Here is a 19,254-nt window from a genome sequence, read left to right as displayed (position 1 = left end):
AAGAACATCGACCTCTGATGCGCAAACGGTTTTTTCCAAACTGTCCCATACATTTTTTAAAACTTGAAAGAAAACATATCAAATCGGAATAAATTAATCTCCCTTAGAAAATGAAACATGAATGAATACCAGTGATTAGCAATACTTAACTACGCAGACTACAATTTCCTTCGTCGAATTGCGTGTACACCAAAATAAGAAGTCTATATGAATGCAAGATGGACTCAGCTATAGACAAGGATACGTGCTGTAGGGCAATGAAGCTGGCACGAAAACAGCGCCCAGCAGAATTTCGCAGAAGGCCTGCTCGCACCCGTGCGTGGCACCACACAAGATGGTTCGCCTGGAAAGTGCATTGAAGGGGGCCAGCCTCGTGCCAGGCGATGGAAGTCACAATGCAGATTGTACTTCCAGGCTGGACAGGGCAACAGAAACTTTTGCGAGTGAGCTGTGTGTCGACAGGTGTGCATGCCAATTCTGGTAGAGTCCGAGAAGGGCGGCTATTGTGGTCAGAAATGCAGGCAGTCAGAATTTGTCGAAATACATGGGGCATTAAGATAATACCTTATATAGTGGAATGGGAACAAGGAACCTTTGAAATTCGCGAAACAAAGACACTGAGCTCAGGTCCTGCAAATCTCGATTGTTTAAGGAAGTGTAAAACAGCTACCACTGGTTAATATAAATAATATATAAGTGTGAGTAAGGGATATGGCTGTGCTTACAGAGGTTCACTTTACTGACCAGCACATAATGACAGAGAGAGGGACACAGGTTTGGAGCACCAAATACAACGAATTTTGTAACTTGTTAACCTGTTGTAACTGGTTGCCTGAAATGAGAATAAGGAAGGGGTACCAGAATGTTTTATAACAACTTCTTACTGGTCTTCATTGACAGTACTTACGTTCAGTCCAACAAAATTGTACGAGAGAGAACGCAGAGAAGCGAGTCTTCCTTGTTGGAAGCGCACTGCAGAAGGATCCTTCTTCGGAGTTCAACGTCTAAATAGACAAAATCCTCTGGCGGGGTTCTCCATGTGAGGGGCTCTCATTTGGCTGAGTTGAATGCAAGCTGTTGATAGGGAGCCAATTACCGGTTTCTCAACGACTTCAGCCACCACTTTCCAATTACGGGTCTGGTGACATCCAGCCATAACAGCGAGGTGAACTGTAAGGAAGGCTGAGTCATTTTTAGTGATGTTCAGTAACTTATGTCTCCAGTTTCAAGATTTGTTCGAAGTTAGAGGTTCATCACGCTTTCAGCTCCAACCACAGATGCAAACGGATACCCTTCTGCAATGTTTTCTATCTTTATATAGTAACCTTCAGCATTTGGATTATGACTTACATGAATATAATTGTTTTATCCTGATATGCATTCATTTGAATCACAATCCACTTCCCTTGTCTAGGTTAGCCAAAGCATTAGCTTATTATTGCCAATGACTGTTAAACTTATCCTGTTATGTGTAATAAATCGTTTTTAATTCATTCGTGTAATAAACTAATTTCATTGATATACCACTTTAATTTTGTAATAGAATATACTATTTTGTCATTACTTTGGTGGGTAGTGATTTAATTATTTCAATACAGAGCCACGTTAATATATTGCATCAAACATTCAATATAAAAGCAGATCCCACCTCTAATCCCAAAATGACACAAGGGGGGCTCAATCATCTCATCAGGTATCTAGAACTTCCAAAAAAATAAGGAAGAGGTTATGGCATCGCAGTTACAACAGTGAAAGCATCTATATAGCTCCGTGAAAGTTACAACATTTCACACTAAAAATAAAGAATCTGAGCATGTTTTAAAACCCAGAAAAACTTCACATTCTGCGAAGACGCAATTAGTCTGATGCAGGCGTTGAATATGAGGCACGTCCTGATCAATGCTGACTGTTCATCGACGCATCGAAGAGAAGTCTTCGAACAGTTTTACGTAATGGAAACGAGCTTCCTTCCATTCCTGTGAAGTAAGCCACCAATACAAAAGAAACATGTACAAATACGAGAAACATCATGACAGGAGTAGACTACATATGATACAGTGTGGCCCAATAGGCCTATTTCATTTTGTGTAACTGTAGCTTAAATTTAACTACGATAAACAGTAGCTAAGGCATCTGGGAGCTCGTTGGCACATTCATTGATAGGATTGTACTAAGTGACATATCTTTCGCTGTCTTGGAGGAAGCTAACAGAACCCGAGACACACACTGCAAACTTGGTGTCTCTTATGTATGTCTGCTATCTCAAACACAAGATAGATAAACTACCTTTAATTTAACTGTAGCACACGCGCTACCAATGTGAAACTCTATTGCACAATGTGGTTAAAAAAGCTATCGAATTATCAACTACTTCAGAAAATTCGGTCAAGAAAATTTACTTTCACTGGTAAATATTTTCAGCAAATTTAAATAAGAAAAATGTTAAAAAAATTATTAATAGTGCTTAAGTTCAAAGGGAGCTTTCAACATCGTATTCTTACGCTGTTTATGACGGCAAGCTTTTGCCGTAAACGTGAACTTCTGAAAAACATTTGTAGACACAAACTTATCACTTATATTTACTTGAACAGTGGAAACAATATACTTGTTAAGGTAAATAATAATTTAAAGGCAATTAACTTGAATTATTCTATTTTTGGACACTGCATCACATATTTCGAAATACTATGCGAACTCTCCGACGATTATTTAAAAGGTTAACAAATATAAGAACTGCCTTGCTTTGGGAATGTGTATGTTGAGATCCTGCTATTGAGATGAGGTTGCTGAATATTGATGTCGTCACCTCTCAGACTGGGTGACCATTATTACAACAAGCCCTTCTGCTCGCAGACGCCGTTGTATTCTTGGTAGCTATACTCAGTAACTCAATATTGCCATTAATTTTAGCATGGAAAATCTTGGACTCCGCAAGTCAAGTAATAGAGACGATTTTTCCCATCATCTGCTGTTACCACTTTCGATATTATGGCTGGCCGCACTAATTTTAAATTCTCAACATTATTCAAGTTAGGACGGAACTAGACGGGCGTCAGCATCCTTTGCCTACCAAACTGGCCTACGCATCTGTGTTTTTTTACCTCGTGCACACGGCTCGGCGTCCCATGGTATGCTGGTTTGCCAAAAGGAAAACCCATAGCGGATCCCCTTCATAACTACATCTACACTATCTTACTGATCGAAAACTATTAATCCTGAGATAACATCCGTCAGTTTCTTTTACAAAATGAGGATTAATGATCAACTTAAATCTATTAACATTTATTGCATTACATATCTTCATTAAGGTATGTTGCTTGATGACGTTTCGCAGAGATCGTGGCTTCTCCCGATACGAAAATACTGTTGGTATCAGAACTTTCTCACATAATTCTATTTTTTACAAACTTTGAAAAATTTTGAACATAAATTTAGGTTACTTTACAAGATTTACTGTTACTGCATTTACTATTGCAGCTTAGCGAAATCGTAGGTCATCTAAAGTTGTTGATCCATCGTTGAGGCTGCACTGTAAACAAAAACGCGCAGCACGTATCTGGCTGAATTGCAGCTGTTGAAACAGACGACGCAAGACGGCTTTTTTTTCATGTTTTCGCAACCCTGAATGGTCGCACATTGTTTAATGAAGACGCTAACTGCACCAGAGCGAACAGCAATGGGAACAACATGGACCGGCCGTTTACACCTGGCGCCGACGGAAATTTCTAGTTTCGCCCCAAGTTTCTATCTTCATTCGGTGTAGAGGGTATAGTCTTGCGGAATCGGCTAAAGCTTTCCGAAGTGTCCTTTATTTAGTAAGTAGACTATCACTCAGTCAGCTTCGTTCTCCTGAGTCAGCTCCCGTATATGTTTTTCGGCTGAGTCCAAGAATACGTATTTAGTAAACTACCCACTCATTGCATCCATTGCCACAGGGTTCACTGGGATTAAATACCTAACAGCGTAAAGTCCGAAAAGCAATAGCTCGTTAATTCAAGACGACCGATAGTTCCTTGGCAACACGACCAGACTTGGTTTTCTTTCAGACGCTGAATGGGCAGCGACCGTTATAGGCGCACAATTAATTCTCCAACAACATATAAGCGTTAGATCCGCAACATGTAAAAGCAGTTATGCTGCAGCACACAATCCATTGCTCAATAATTCAGATAGGAGAGGTGAGTGAATGACCGTCGTTTAAGTTGCTAGATACTAGTAGAGAAACAGATGCAATAACCTGTGCAGTTGTCTCACATTGAAGTAATGTAGATTACCGTTGTAAGATTGAAGTACGAACCAATCTCTCCGGAAGTGACTCCAGTCATGACGGGCACTCTGTGGAAACGACCGTCGATGAGCGTCTGGACTGAAGACTCTGTGAGGAAGGCGCCTTCGATATTTGGTTCGACGTGTGGTGACCATACTCCGTAGCTAAATAAAACCTTCAGCTGTAACAAAAAATAGACATTAACAGAACGTATTCTTTAATATCAGTATAAAAGTAAGTCTTATTGGTTACGAGAAATACGTTTTATTTATAGGAAAGAAGTTGTGGTCTGAAACATGTTTATTAAAAAGAAACTTACATTGGCAGATTAACTTTCTAAAGGGAAGTGGGCTGTTACAACCTCACAATGAACAACTTTACTTCGATTTTTTTGCGGTTCGGTAAAGATGTATTAAATGACATGAGCAAAAAGAAGAAAAAAAGCTGTCGTACGGCCTTATTGAATCCGATATTTCAATGATAGCGTCAGTCCGTAAGTGGGACGGTTTGTTATTCCACGTTGGCACACTTCCTTCACAAACTGTGAATATTATTTGAGGAAAACTATCTAATAAATGTCCTAGTGAATTTTCTTGGTACACTCGCCACGTTAATTCTGTAATAAAGTCAAACCTTTCGAGAGTACCCACCACTCTCATTGTCAGGTAAGTAACTGACAAGTAACGGAACCATATAGGTGTAGCTGTACTGCCACATCAGTGTGGTTCACTTACTTGTTCGACGGTCAGTTGTTTAAGTGATAATGACAATATCGGCAAGAAGTGCACAGAGAACATTTAACAAAGGAAATCGTAGTTAAATTATCCAATAAATTTTTGCTGATTAATGAAGCTTTGTGATGAAAAGTATCCGAACACAACTATGTAATATGGCATTGGTCACTAGAGGTCACGGGAGGCGGGAAGTATTGTAAATACGTAGCAGTTACAGCAGAATAGGTGGTCAGGAGAACTCAGTGACTTCGAACATGGTCTACCCATTGGATGTTACTCAGGTAACAGTTTCGGGATGTTTTCCGTGGTTATTGTGTGGCTGAGCACTTGAGATACCGCTAAATGTGGAAGGGTATGAATGTATTTTGTAGCGTTACGTACTGTGGGCAGTGGAGGTACGGTTCTGAGACATGATTATATTAGCATGACAATGCACCTTGTCACAAAGCAGTGTCTGTGAGGCAGTGGTTTGTGGACAGTACATTCCTGAAACAGATAAGTCGGCCCAGAGTCCAGACCTGAATCCACTGGCACATCTTTGCGTTGAGTTAGAACCTCGACTTCGCTCTCGACCGCTGTGTCCAACATAAATACTTCCTCTGCTATCCTCTCTATAGGAAAAATGGAGTGCCACCCGTCCACAGACATACATCTCATTGAAATTGTCGCTATTAGAATTCAAGCAATCTTAAAAGTGAATCGTGGACACACCCCATATTAATGTCCATTAAAACGTGTCTAGATACTTTTGATCACAATGTTTGTGTAGTGTATCTTTGTGTTGTTGTTACCTTAGCGACCCAATGCCGTGTATGGATCACCATATAAAATCTGAAGTGTCCTCACTTCCAAGCGGCACTGCAAAGGTGTTTAGGTTTCAAAAAACAGTATATCAGCTAATAAAGAAGTTTATTTGTCACATGTACTCCATTTATCAGTGAAATAACGATGATTATAACTTTCTTACCGTTAGCATTCGAATCTGTTGTCTTGAATCGAGTGCCAGTATAGCAAATACGTGCACGGATTATGTTAGCTACTAAGGTGGGTGTGGATGTCACAGTTTTGTTTTAGCCGATATGATTTTGATATAATTGTGTGATTCGCTGTAAGAATGTGCAGATGAAGTCACACATTCACAAGAATTTTCTTGTAATAGCAGTAATAATAGTGATAATAACGGTAGTAGTAATTTTATTGAATTTACCTTGGATCACTCTTCCATCGATATTGAACATGTCATACTATTACATAATAACCAGAAAGAAAAACGTAATTCATTCATACAGGTGTTTAGATTCTCACACTTCAGTTTGGCACGTGTGGGACAAGTAGCTGTTCGTGGCCTTATGTTAGGAACCGTTTTGAAATCTGTCTGAATTTAAAAAAACTTTGGAAAACCTAAATGAGGATGACAGGATGGAGACTGGATCTCCATCTTCCCTAATAAAAGGCCAGTATGTTTAAAACAGCATATTTATTTACTGTCTGCCTGAGAAACGTGGCCGGCCGCGGTGGTCTCGCGGTTCTAGGCGCGCAGTCCGGAACCGTGTGACTGCTACGGTCGCAGGTTCGAATCCTGCCTCGGGCATGGATGTGTGTGCTGTCCTTAGGGGACTGATGACCACAGCAGTTGAGTCCCATAGTGCTCAGAGCCATTTGAACCATTTGAGAAACGTGTGTAGAATGAGGGACACACACAGTGCATTTGATGGCAGGAAAATGTTGGGTAGGCACGGTGTGGGACATGATATCTAAGAGACTGTGCAAACGTGAGGATCGACACATGCTGCTGCGACGAGAGGCTATCGTCGGAACAATGTGCTGCTGACAAATGTCGCCATTGACAAGTGTAGATTTTAACAATGGATAAGCAGGCCACAGTACAACAAATTACCAGTCCATAATGCTGGACAACAATCCACCGAGTAGCCGTACAATCCTCTTTCTACGATGCGGAAGCTGCTGTCATATACGTGTATAATATTTCAGTATAATACATGTATCAGCTTTGTTAACAATCTCCTCCCGGTTTATAGGTATATAATTAAAACATTGGGCATACAGAAAATTACGCCAGTCGACGAATTGCAGGCTTTACCCTTGAAACCTTTAATAGAGAATGTTTAAAGTCTGCTCATCTCATTGGTTCTGTTAAGTATTACCGATCTCAATACAGAATTTCAACTACATGTTCTGTCACTTTACATTGAGAAAAATTATCTTTCCTCCAGCTTTTATATAGTAGTTACGTATAATAGCTGCGTCGTCTTTGTTAAGATCGTCTATCCTTCGCCTGTCATCCCCTCTCTTTTTAGTACAGTATTCTCCCAGTTCCATTATGTACAACTGTCAGTCACCCTCCTTTTTAGTTGAGTGCTTCTATGTGTGGTATTGATTCCCTCCACACCAAATATTCCTTTAAACCTACAGCCTTATACAGCATGCTCACCTCAAGTTTCAGCCTCGTGATTATAAAACGTAATTCACTTATGATAAATAATCAGTACTGAAACAAAGCAATGGAACCGGATTTATAATACAGATTTACACGTACTTTACAGGCAAATAATGAAAACTATAGACAAACAAAGCATAGTTTACAACCTTAGTTCAGTCCTGATTGTCTGGAAGGTATAGTCATGCACAGGTCAACCTTTTTGTATTCTAATTGGCCCAGTAGACAAACTGCAGAATGATAGTAATATATATATATATAATGCTTAAAAGGAGCTAATCCAGTTGGGTTAGATCCAAATTTTTGACAGCATTGTTCCTGGCAGTAGATCCATTACAACGTCCATTCGTCTAGATCCATTTTGTTGCAAGAGCGCATTTGCATGTTTAAATAATAAACTGCAGTAACGTGTGCTGATTTGGAGAGCGGAAATAGGAAGCCTGACCTAGTGCGCAGTCATGTAGCAACTGAAACAAAAGTCTTATTATGAAGAGATACGTTTCGATTATTTTGAACTATCTTCAGTGGTCAGATTTTTTTGCTGTTTATTTGAGTCTTCTTTGTCTTTCACGTGTATTAGTTGAGTATTTGCACACAGCATTTTCGCTTTACTTAACACATGTACAGTTCTTTGTTAGGAAGTAATACTGCCTTCTCGCCACTTTGTGTAGTTTGTTTTGCTACAAAACAAACCACAAGGTGAAAGTGCTATGTGCACATGCTCAGCTGGAAGACGAAGAAGAATGGAATAAACAACAAAAATACCTGACCACTGAATATACTTTAAAATAAAGCGAAACGCCTCTGGCCATCATAAGACTTTTATTATAGTTGCTGAAGACGTCAGTTAACCTATGTAACTTGTATGTGTGCAACTGCGGAAAAATAGAGGCCGAAAACGAAGAGGACAAAATGTATGTGATGCCGAACGGTTATGTTTTTCATTGTTTGAAGATAAGATGAACAAATTAAGTTAAAAGAAGTAATTTTTATTTCAAAGAAGCGTCACCAGCTTCTATGGTTAATGAGGTAGTAAATAACTACAACCACGCCAGGTACACTTTAGCGGTAGTTGACTGTTTTATGTAATTGTAGCTGAAGTAAGTCTCTCAACCCGTAGTCCGACAGCCAACCACTAGGATCACGGTCTTCTCTCCTAAATTTACGAGATGAGAGCTTACAAGTGGCGAACCGTGACACGATGCAGTTTTCGGATTTAGTAATCTCGGAAACGAACTGTATTGAACTACGCAAGGCAAGAACGTGGTACGTCCCAAGTGCAGGAAGTACAACGGTTTCCGACACCTGGAGGAGAAGTGTAGTACATGTGAAACAGCGTACAGCATCAAAGAGCAGATAAGAAAATGAATTCATTTGTACGACACACCACAACACTTCGACGATGGAGTGCAGCGAGTTATGTTGTCAAGCAGAAACGAGTGAAAGTGTCGCACAAAGCTTCATTGATGTAGAGGGTTGCATGCAAAATCCTTGCTTTAGACATGACTGAGTAAAAGTGTAGTTTTCGCGTGTGTTTTGGCTAAACTAATGCGTTATTTCAGAAAGTGAGAATCAGTCTAACGAGGCTAAAGTAGTAAAAGTCATGGAGGAACATGCCGAAAAGGTTAAAGAACAAAATATTCAGTTACACAAATTGGGAACACAAATAAAAAAGGCAGACACAGATTCAGAAATCACAGAAACATCAGGAACAAACATAACAGCGACTTGTCTAGCAAACGTAACAGTAGATGTGGAAGATAATAAGGCAGAACGGGCACTTATGCAGAACTGAAGGCCAATTCCGTTTAGAATATCTTACCAACAATAATGGGGAAGATAGGGGAGAACTCGTCCTACTTGGAAGAAATACAGAAAGAGAGAGGGAAACCAAGCTGAAATGAGACAAGTAAAAACTGTGCAAGATGAATTCGTCACTGATGGAATCAACGGATCGAAACATACCAGAAATGGAGTCGCAATCGTAAACTAAGAATCCTGCAGGCTGAAGCAGCTGCGACGGGAACACGGATAACTGTAGCTAGCTCAGCGCACAGCTAATTATTGTGAAAGATGTGGCGAGAAATGTAGCAAAAAAGGTAACCGAAACTGGTGGTAGAATTGGGGTGGAAATCACCAAGGTCAAGACGGTATCGGCAAGGTCTGCTGGCACTGTGACAACTAGCAACAATAACTAGGATATCTTCTTAATGGAGAAAGAAGCGACGAACCTCAATGAGCGATGTCGGCTCAAGTCGAATCTTTGGGCCGTTTATTTGTCTGATTTAGTGGCATCTCGATAGGTGGTATGATTGCAGTGTAGTGTGTCTGGAGTTATAGTTCGCGTGAAGGTGTGAAAAACAAGCCCTGTGCGCCCGCGGACTTATTAAGGGACGAGTCCGGGAGTAGGACGCGGTCTGGCGGTGAGCTCTTTGAAAAACATGCCCTGCACGCCGAAGTAGCCAGTGTGCGTCTTTGAGGAATCGTCGCAGTTATTGTATTCGACTGCCGTAATTGCGTATTTGGCTGTCCGATTGTTGACAGAAATTTTAAGTGTTTGGACTGGATAGCACTTCCTGTGTAATGCTCGGTATTACTCACCCGTCTGCTCACTCGGTTCCTGCCTTGCATTGCTCTCTGAGATTTATTGCAGTTTAATTTGATGGAACAGTTACCTTAAGGTTTATTCAGAGTACGTTGGAGTATATTTAGTTTAACTTATGTGATTTTGGAAATTATTGTCTTTTTTTTTGGGCCAAGTTGTAGCGTCAAATTGAAAGATTACTTAGTACTTAGGGATAGTTTTAAAATTTGTTGCATCTCATTTATTATTTTATAGAGATATGTGTTTTTATCAAAATGAAATGTTGTGATTTTAGAGGCGATTGTTAACATGTGTTTGAACTGTTTTAGGTCCTATTGTGCAAGATTAAGACCTTAATGTATTTCTTATTGATTAAAAGGTTCTTCTAAATACAATCAATTACAGAGGTAAGGCTTATGCATCTTTTATGACACCGATTGCGTTAACGGCCCCTTGCCAGACCTGTATTGGTAAGGCAATACACTTAGTGTTGTTTTCTGGACTTTATTTTGCTCACTTCGTTTTGTCTGGCTCGAGTTAGCCTTGGTCTCTGAAATACATTGGCGAGTGGTGTTGTAAATTTATCTTGTTTTAAACTTCCTGTTATGTTAAAACGTTTAAAGGCATTTCTAGGTGACTGAATAATTCTCTGGCATTAGATTCCAAACGCGCTTTTTGGCGAGTAACGTTAGAGGAGGCTTTAGTTATCTTGGCCTAATTTATTTGTGCTTAGGGTAAGGCATTCTTTTTGACACCTTTTGCTGTTTGTGTTCCCAAAGTTTGGGCCCTCGTTTGATCGTAGACATACTTGCCGCGACCGGGAGGCCTGCTGTTGTAGTACCACGGTATTTGCGGTATCGGCTGGTATTTGTGACGGCATCGCACCGTGGTGCTCAAGTTTGTTTATGTCGGTTGTCAGCACATTAAGCTGAGTTTTATCAGCCTTTCTCTTTATCACCTAAACGTTATTGTTCAACGTTTGCCTGTGTATGTAGGTGTCATGTTTTCAGGTTGTTGTGAGCTTCCTATTCAGTCATTTATACTTGACTAGAAGAAGGGATCAGTTGGTAGGACATATTATGAGGCATCAAAGGATCACCAATTTAGTGTTGGAGGGCAGTGCGGAGGGTAAAAATCGTAGAGGGAGACCAAGAGATGAATACACTAAACAGATTCAAAAGGATGTAGGTTGCAGTAGGTACTGGGAGATGAAGAAGCTTGCACATGATAGAGTAGCATGGAGAGCTGCAACAAACCAGTCTCTGGACTGAAGACCACAACAACAACAATACTTATTTCACTCTGATTGCTAGTGAGCCTTATTGTATAAGTCTCCTACGGCAGTGCTTTGCATACAAAACTTTACCTTATCTGAAAGTTATTTTTCAAATCTTTAATACTTTAACATAACATCACAATGTATCATGTTAAGATTGTTTCATTTTTGATGAAAATTTTTCTGTTTTTGAACAAAATTTGTCTATTGTTCCACTTTTACAGATGTAGATCGTCTGTTAAGGCTATTTGTGTCTACCTATCTTAATGCCAAGATTGTCTATTGATAACATGGAGAATGTGTTTCACAGAAATCTTTCATTTAACTGTAATTAAATATTAAATGTAAAGTTACAGACAAGGTGCTCAATAGTTTGATATTTTCTTTTTAGATTAAAAAAAAAATTTTTTTTAACTCCATTATGCTGCCACTAATTTTGATTATTGGTTTATCTTAAGCGGTGAATTCCAGAGCATTTTATATTGGCACGTATTGTTAATGTTCTTTGTTACAGTATTAAGTTTACTAAAAATAGGTATGAATCTGTAAATGACAAATGATAACTATTGTGGGACTGTCCTTCGAGGTTTGTTTTCCTAGCCCGCCCTTCTTCCAACTGTTGAAACAAGTCCGTCGTAGTTGTGCCGAGTTGGCACTTTAAAGATTTGCAGCGTTCAATGTATTTGAGAAAGGAGGAAGTGTGCACATCTGTACATGTGTGTGTGTGTTTGTGTGTGTGTGTGTGTGTGTGTGTGTGTGTGTGTGTGTATGAGTTATCGCTTGCACCAATATGATACGTACCTCGTCCGTCAAGAGAACGGAGTTATCAACGACCAGGTCCGTTGCGTCGCGAGAACGCAGAAATTCAACCAGCTCCTGTGAGTCATTCGTTTCCAAACCAAGGATGGAGCCCAGTCGGAAAGCGTTCCAGCGGGCCTGGTCCAAGCGATTTGGACTTCCGATGAAGTTGCCGCTCTGAATAATAATCCTTGAGAAGAGTCCTGTACGAATTCAGACTTATGTAAAACAACGTTAATAAAAATCTTAACACGATATGTAGGAGATAGCTAAAAAGTGAATGGTTATTTTGGAAACTACACTGTCCGCATCTCATCATCATCATCGTCACAGCCATAATCATCATTATCACAACCGTCTTTTAGGATTAGGCCTTTTGGCCTGTTCTGCGTCAGAATTGTTGACGCCACTTCTCTAAGGAACTGTTGGGTCTTATAGTTCTATAGCTTTACTTATCCTGTTATCAGACATGCGTGAAACATGGTCTTTCCAAATCAGTCTGTGTTTTTCAACTGAAGTTGGAAAGGGTTCAACATTAAGTTCTTATCTGGTCCAGTAACGAATAGCACACTCTGTAGTGGAGGAACTTCATCTCTAATGAAACGATTCCTCGTCATTGATCAGCTGTTAGAGTCCAACATTCGCTACCATACAGTAGCAAAGGTAAAGCTATTACTTCGTAAAGTTCAATTAATGTCATTTCAGTGCAATATGTTTTAATGTAAGTTGTGTGGTTAAAAAATGTCTGGCCCATTTTAAATCTCCGTTTTCTTACTTGGGACATTTAAAATTCCAACGTAGATATTTAAACTCTATTACTTGTTGAATTGTTTGTCCATCTATAATAATTTTAGCTGTAATGAGTTCCAATTCTTGAAATTCCATTACCTTTGTCACATGTTTTTCATTGTCGATATTATCATTCCTTGTTTAGTGTCTATTTCATTAAAATTATGTACTGCAACTTGAACCTTTTCTTCAGATTGTCCTACTATGAGTTGATCATAAGCAAGTAGCAGCATCAATTAAAATTATCACCTCTGAAAGCGTCTCTTAATATAATCAACCATTTACGAGTGATATTATCAATGTAAACACTGAACAGGGTGTGGGCAGTTAGCAGCCTTTTGCAACTACTTAATTACCACTGGCAGGTTCTGCCCTAGTCCTTACAGTAAGGATCCTCATTTTGGTATTCTTTTTTATGGTTGAATTGCTGTAATTAGATGTGCGAGAGTTCTAGTTGCCTTCAGAGTTTAACCTTCTCAAACGCCTTTTCAGAATCGATAAAAACATAATAAGTTGGTAACCTAATTCTCTTCTTTCTGCAGTTACTTATGTCAAAGTGAATAGACGTTACATGATCCTCCTTTCCTAAAACCGTGTTGTATCTTCAACATACGTGCTTCCGCGAAGGCTATTAATCTTTATTTATTTTCATAATTTCATCATACAGATTGTAACAGAAATTTTGCAAATTTCTTGCTCGGTAATGGGCGCATTGTGATTTATCGCCTTTCTTATAAGTAGCGTATAACAAAGCTTCAGTTCTTTTATCTATGAGATATTCGCTCTGCTAGCAAACATTCATAAAATTTTAAAGTCATTCGCGTAGTTAATCAGACGCATATTCAATTGGTTTCATGTTTGTACTACCTGTGCACAGCGATTTTTTGTTTTTTTTCAAGCACTTTTTGCAGTTATTCCATCATTATCAGATCTAAAGAGTCATTGGTATTGGCGTTTCTTTCTGTAACTTCTTCAGTATCAGTCCATAAGCATTTGAAGAACTATAAACACTCCTTTATGGATATTATATTTAAGAAATCTCGTTCTTTTTTTATTAAAGTTCTTGCTGTATGCATTGTTTTGTCTTCCATGAATATCATGTTATACTTTACTCACGTATCTATTCTAAGTTTCCTGTTTAATTTTTCGTATTTATTTCCTTCCTGAAATAGATTTGTTTTTACAACTCTCTATGTAACTCATATTATTATATAATGACTAGGTTTTTTTATACACGCTTCTTTATTCATTAACTTCCTAACATGGTCTTTCCAAAGCAATCGTCTGCTTTTAGAATATTTATTTTTCCTCGTTCCTAACATGTCAGCAGTTGGTTGCGTTATAATTTATTTAATAGTATTGCATCTTCCACTTATGCTGTTAGTTTCTGGTTTCATTGGACAGTTCTCATTCAGTATTTTGTCAATATCTAATATTTTAAGTACAGGATGCAAAGTACAATGATAAGAGTTTGTTTAAATTGATCTTGTCTTGATTTTGAGATATGATATATCTACAGTTTGCTTAATACAGCAACAAAGCTACCATAAAAGGTGGGCAGATAGTCTATGTCTTTCACACTCACCAGGTGATAAATACGCTATATATTCAATACAAGCTAAAGATAGCTATTTCATTGTGATGCATGCTCATGAGGATTTCGACCGAAAGCCGATAGTTCTTAATTCATACATTGTTTATTTAGTTTTATCATACGATATAAATAAGATAATAATGACAGCAGTTCTCCATAACTAATAATTTTTAGCAATTTCCGCTTCATATAACGAAGGTCTGAAGGGGGACGTGGGTAACTGTGATCGAAACTTCACTTTTCGATTTTGTTTGTAGTTTACTGACAGCTACTTTCCAAAGTCTCATTTCCTAAAACACATGGGAAGTAATGAATAAAATCTACGTTGTTTGATGTTTACTGGCCACTCTCCCTTTCGCAACTGTTTGTGGACTAAAAGTTTCTGAAAGGCAAAAAACTGATTCCTGAATGTGTAATGAATGCTATCAAACCCACTTTTAGGTTCCTGGCATATCCTGGCCTTCTAAGGAAGTGTGTTCTTGCCCCTAGAAAACATTTTCATGATCTTAAGTTGTAATAATTGAAACATATGATGCAGTAATTGGTTCTAATCACGGAAACCGTGTTACAGCTTTTGAGCTTCAGGGCTGGCGAGTTCACTGTTACAGTTCTTCAGACGATTGACCTACGTCGTTTGTCTAGAGCTGAAATGTCTGTCCAGGATCTAGCAAAGGAAAGAACATGAAGGAATGAAGTTACAAGACAAATGTTGAGGACAAAGGAGATCCTGATCACAGTTATGGAGCATTATGAGAAGGTGTAATTGAATGAAATATAATTTTAAGCTTGAAATTAATTTCTCAGAAACTACATTTTCTGACCTTTGTGTACCTTTTCCTCAGAACACCTATGAGATAACGCTTTAATATTTGGCCCACGCAGCCGACCGCGGTGGTCTTGCGGTTCTAGGCGCGCAGTCCGGAACCGTGCGACTGCTACGGTCGCAGGTTCGAATCCTGCCTCGGGCATGGATGTGTGTGATGTTCTTAGGTTAGTTAGGTTTAAGTAGTTCTAAGTTCTAGGGGACTGATGACCACAGCAGTTGAGTCCCATAGTGCTCAGAGCCATTTGAACCATTTTTTTTGGCCCACGCACCTCTCAATGGGCAACAAACAAAGTTGCAGATCTAAAATTTCTAATGTTTTGTTTAAGAGAGATGTGTAAATAAACGTGATGAAGTTCCTATACTGATTCCTATCAAAAACATGAACCACTTTATAAAATCTTTTTTCATCAAAGGTATTCAAAACTCCTTACGTATAATAGTTTATATCGATGTAGGCATACTACAGATCAACTTTGTCAATTATTGGTTTAATAGGTTATGAGGAAAAGAATTATTAATAAGTATAGATGTATAAAAATTGATATTTCTATACCAGTTTTTAAAAACGAAGGAAAATTTTGAAAATTGGGTTTGAAGTTGCATATTACTGTTAACAACAACCACATAAAATTTTAGTTATTCATCTTTAATATCTTAGGCGCACTGTTTGATAACAAGGGAGAATGCATTTAATGCATGTCCCCATCTCACCCTCTCCGTACAGAAGTGGTACATTTGAAATGTTTCTCGGAGCTTGGAACGCGTCTTGGGAAGCCGCGCTTGGTCGCGAGTACTTCACGCACTCGCTGTGCGGCGCGCGAAACAAATTAGGCCGCAGATTCAAACAGAATCGTTTGTTGGTGGATCCTATATAGTATCATATCTATCTAAATAGGGCCTCGCTAGGCCTGTGACATATAATTAAAATTGTCACTACTCCTGTACCGCCAATACCTGTTCTGTACCATTTTAACTACGCTTAGAAAGACTCATAGGCGCTGCAACAATGCCCCCAGGTAGTTTATAGTAACTCGCAATATTTCCTTGTGAGCAGTAAGTTTTTATTGGTCGAATTAGAGCTCCCAAAGCTGTTAGTTTCATCATCCAACGCCATCTCCTCACGGTGGTATGAGACTTCCGTATACTAGAGGCTTTAAAGTAATGCAATATATTTTTCCCTCAGTCAGTTTCGGTCAAAAAACGTAGTTGTTGTGGAATGTGGAGGAATATTCCAACTTCAAGATCATATATAGTTTCAAAATTGCAGAGGTTCGTTCCAAGCAGAGAGCTGCCATTGAAATTCTTTTGGTCGGATACCAGTGCGTCACAGACATTCATATATACTTCCAGAATACTTACGGAGACCTGATAATGAACAAAAGTAAGGTGAGTCGTTGGGTGAGACGACCGTTCTCATTGCAACAAGAATGCGGCAACCTGTCCGATCTCCCGCCAGCCAGCTGACCACACACAGCTGCGACTCTTGCAGTTTTGGAACGTGTGGCCATTCTCATTTGAGGTTATGGACAGATCACAGACAAACACCTCGCTACTCAACTAGACGTCTCCGTTGGTAGTGCTGACACGCAAGACCACCACTTGAGTACTCAAAACTGTGTGCCCGCTGGGATCATCGCCGCCTAACGGAAGGCCAGGAAGGGCAGTAAAGGCCATCTGTGCGGAGTTACTTAAGCTTTACGAGTCTGATCGTGACAATTGTTTGTGGACAATCATCATAGGCGATGAAACATGGGTTCATGTCTTTGAACCAAACGACAGTCCATAGAGTGGCGCCACACCACCTCTCCTCCGACGGAAAAGTTCAAAGCCGCACCTGCAGCCGATAAAGTCATCACGACTATCATCTGGAACTCTCTACGGTCTATTCTGTTTGATGTCCTCCCTCATGGTGCAATGATCAATTCTGAAGTGTACTGCTGTCCTTAGGAAAGCGAAGAAACGATTTCTGGGTGTCGGTCGCCACAAAAATGCAAACGAATATCTCCTTCTGCACGACAACGCAAGGCCTCACACAATTCTACACACCTAAGAGAAGCTCACAAAACCTCATTGGATTGGTCTTTTCCATCCACACTACAGACCGAATCGTGCACCTTCCGATTTCGATCTGTTTGGCCAAATGAAGGAGGATTCTGTGGGAAGCAGTAAGTCTTTGATGCGGAGGTTATTAATGCAGCAAGGCTTCGGCTCCGTCGTCGATCAGTGGAGTGGTACCATGTGGGCATACGGACCGTCCCAGTTACGTGGCGCAAGACTGTCGCATTTAACGGAGATTATGTTAAAAAGGAGTAGGGAGTAATATGGAGTATACTAATCTCAAATAAAACCAACCTGCTTTCAGGAAGAATGTGTTGTATTGCTTATTGAACGTCCCTCGCAACTAGCACGTTTTCGCTCACTAAATCGTAACCCTCGCCCAGAACAATGAAAATGACTTAAGCCATAGTCCTCGTCCGTGCACTGGAACGTACGTTCAAAGTCCTGAAAACTTCTGTACAACACAATAACTTTAAGTATCACTGAAGGCCATTCACTCCCTACATCATACACACAATACTTAAAATGTCATCTCCCCTCCATAGCGCCCACTCCTTGGTACCTACAACCCCGAGAGTTTCCGATCGATTCCTGATACCTATAGCACTTTAAAACACGACCTTTGCCTTAGAGGGAACGCATATTATCTCCAACAATTACGAGAGTAGCCGGACACATCCACATTTTGCATGGTCCCAACCAGCACACGAAATCATTTCAATCGTCATGCCATCAAAGCATCAACCCCAGGAGCTGCATGCAGGCGTTTTCGTTGACCACTTCCTGGTTCCACTTGTAGTCCTCAGCGAAGTGCTTCAGCCTGAAAGGACTTCTAAATCGTTTATTTCCATCATAATGTGGAAAACAGTTGTCATCAGGGAAAGGTTACTAGCCCTCATGTCAAAATAGTAGTCTCCCACCACAATCCATTTAGAAGGATTACAAAAGGACTATCTCATACTTTTCAGGATGGGTAAAAGAATCCCATCCACAGAAGAATAGCCAGTAGTTCAGCAGCGACTGAGTAGCGTTGCTTCATGGCGGAAGCAGACAGCGCACAGCAGGGCGGAGCACGAGTCAGTGCTGGAGTAGTGTTTATTGTTAGTTTTTCGCTGTCCCTCTTAACGCATATCGATAAAACGAATATCGCACCGGACTAATTTGGGACAGCTATATTGAATGAGCATGTGAAATTCCACCTGAATATGCTTCAGTTTGTAGTGGAAACATACTGAGTATCTGTCTGACACAAGGTGTGGCATAAGGCATGTAATCCATAGTATTTGTTTTGGCTGATTTGTTTTGGCCGGCCCCAGCAAAGCATTGTAAAAACAAAACTGGGAATACCTTCTTAAACACTAGAGAACCATCCAGTATAAACACAGTCCAGTCACTTTAACATGGCTACAACCTGTGTTCAGTGTCAACCATTCACAGGCTGCAGTTGGCAATACTGACAGTGGAGGCTGAATAAAGTGTTTTGGGGTGATCCGGAAAAAGAGTGTAACCATATTGTGTTGTCATAATGTGGAAGTGGAGCAATTTATCTGACGTCCACGAGGGATCAACCATTGGCATCTAGGGCAAGAATGGAAGCATTTCCGATATGCCGATTATAAGCTTTCTCGTGCTGGTGTGTTTAAAGTACCGCGTGCATGACAAAATGGTGCAATCCAAAGCTGGCGGCGAGATAACAGTGGTGCACCATGCACCGTAGATGACAGGAGTGAATGACAGCTGTGGAGATGTGTTTGGGTCATTAGACGTGCAAATGTTGAGCAACTAACCAGCCAGATGAGCCTAGGGGCTACCAGCAGTATCTCCACAATGTCCATTCAACGAACGCTGTGCGTATATCCTCTGCAGCAAG

General features: G+C 39.9%; 1 protein-coding gene across 1 annotated transcript in view; it reads right to left on the bottom strand.

Annotated features, from left to right (window-relative positions):
• Positions 1 to 19,254, bottom strand: part of LOC126475042 (cholinesterase-like) — a 124,828-nt gene that overhangs the window by 21,621 nt on the left and 83,953 nt on the right. Inside the window, exons 5-6 of the mRNA XM_050102589.1 lie at positions 12,121 to 12,320; positions 4,298 to 4,448 (exon numbers count right to left, since the gene is read on the bottom strand). Coding sequence (XP_049958546.1) covers positions 4,298 to 4,448; positions 12,121 to 12,320 — 351 coding nt within the window. The remainder of the gene's footprint in view (positions 1 to 4,297; positions 4,449 to 12,120; positions 12,321 to 19,254) is intronic.

The sequence above is a fragment of the Schistocerca serialis genome, chromosome 4 (assembly GCF_023864345.2).
Source record: "Schistocerca serialis cubense isolate TAMUIC-IGC-003099 chromosome 4, iqSchSeri2.2, whole genome shotgun sequence".
Lineage (NCBI taxonomy): Eukaryota > Metazoa > Arthropoda > Insecta > Orthoptera > Acrididae > Schistocerca > Schistocerca serialis.
The sequence above is the reverse complement of the archived record's forward strand: the minus strand, read 5'-3'. Positions and strand labels throughout refer to the sequence as shown.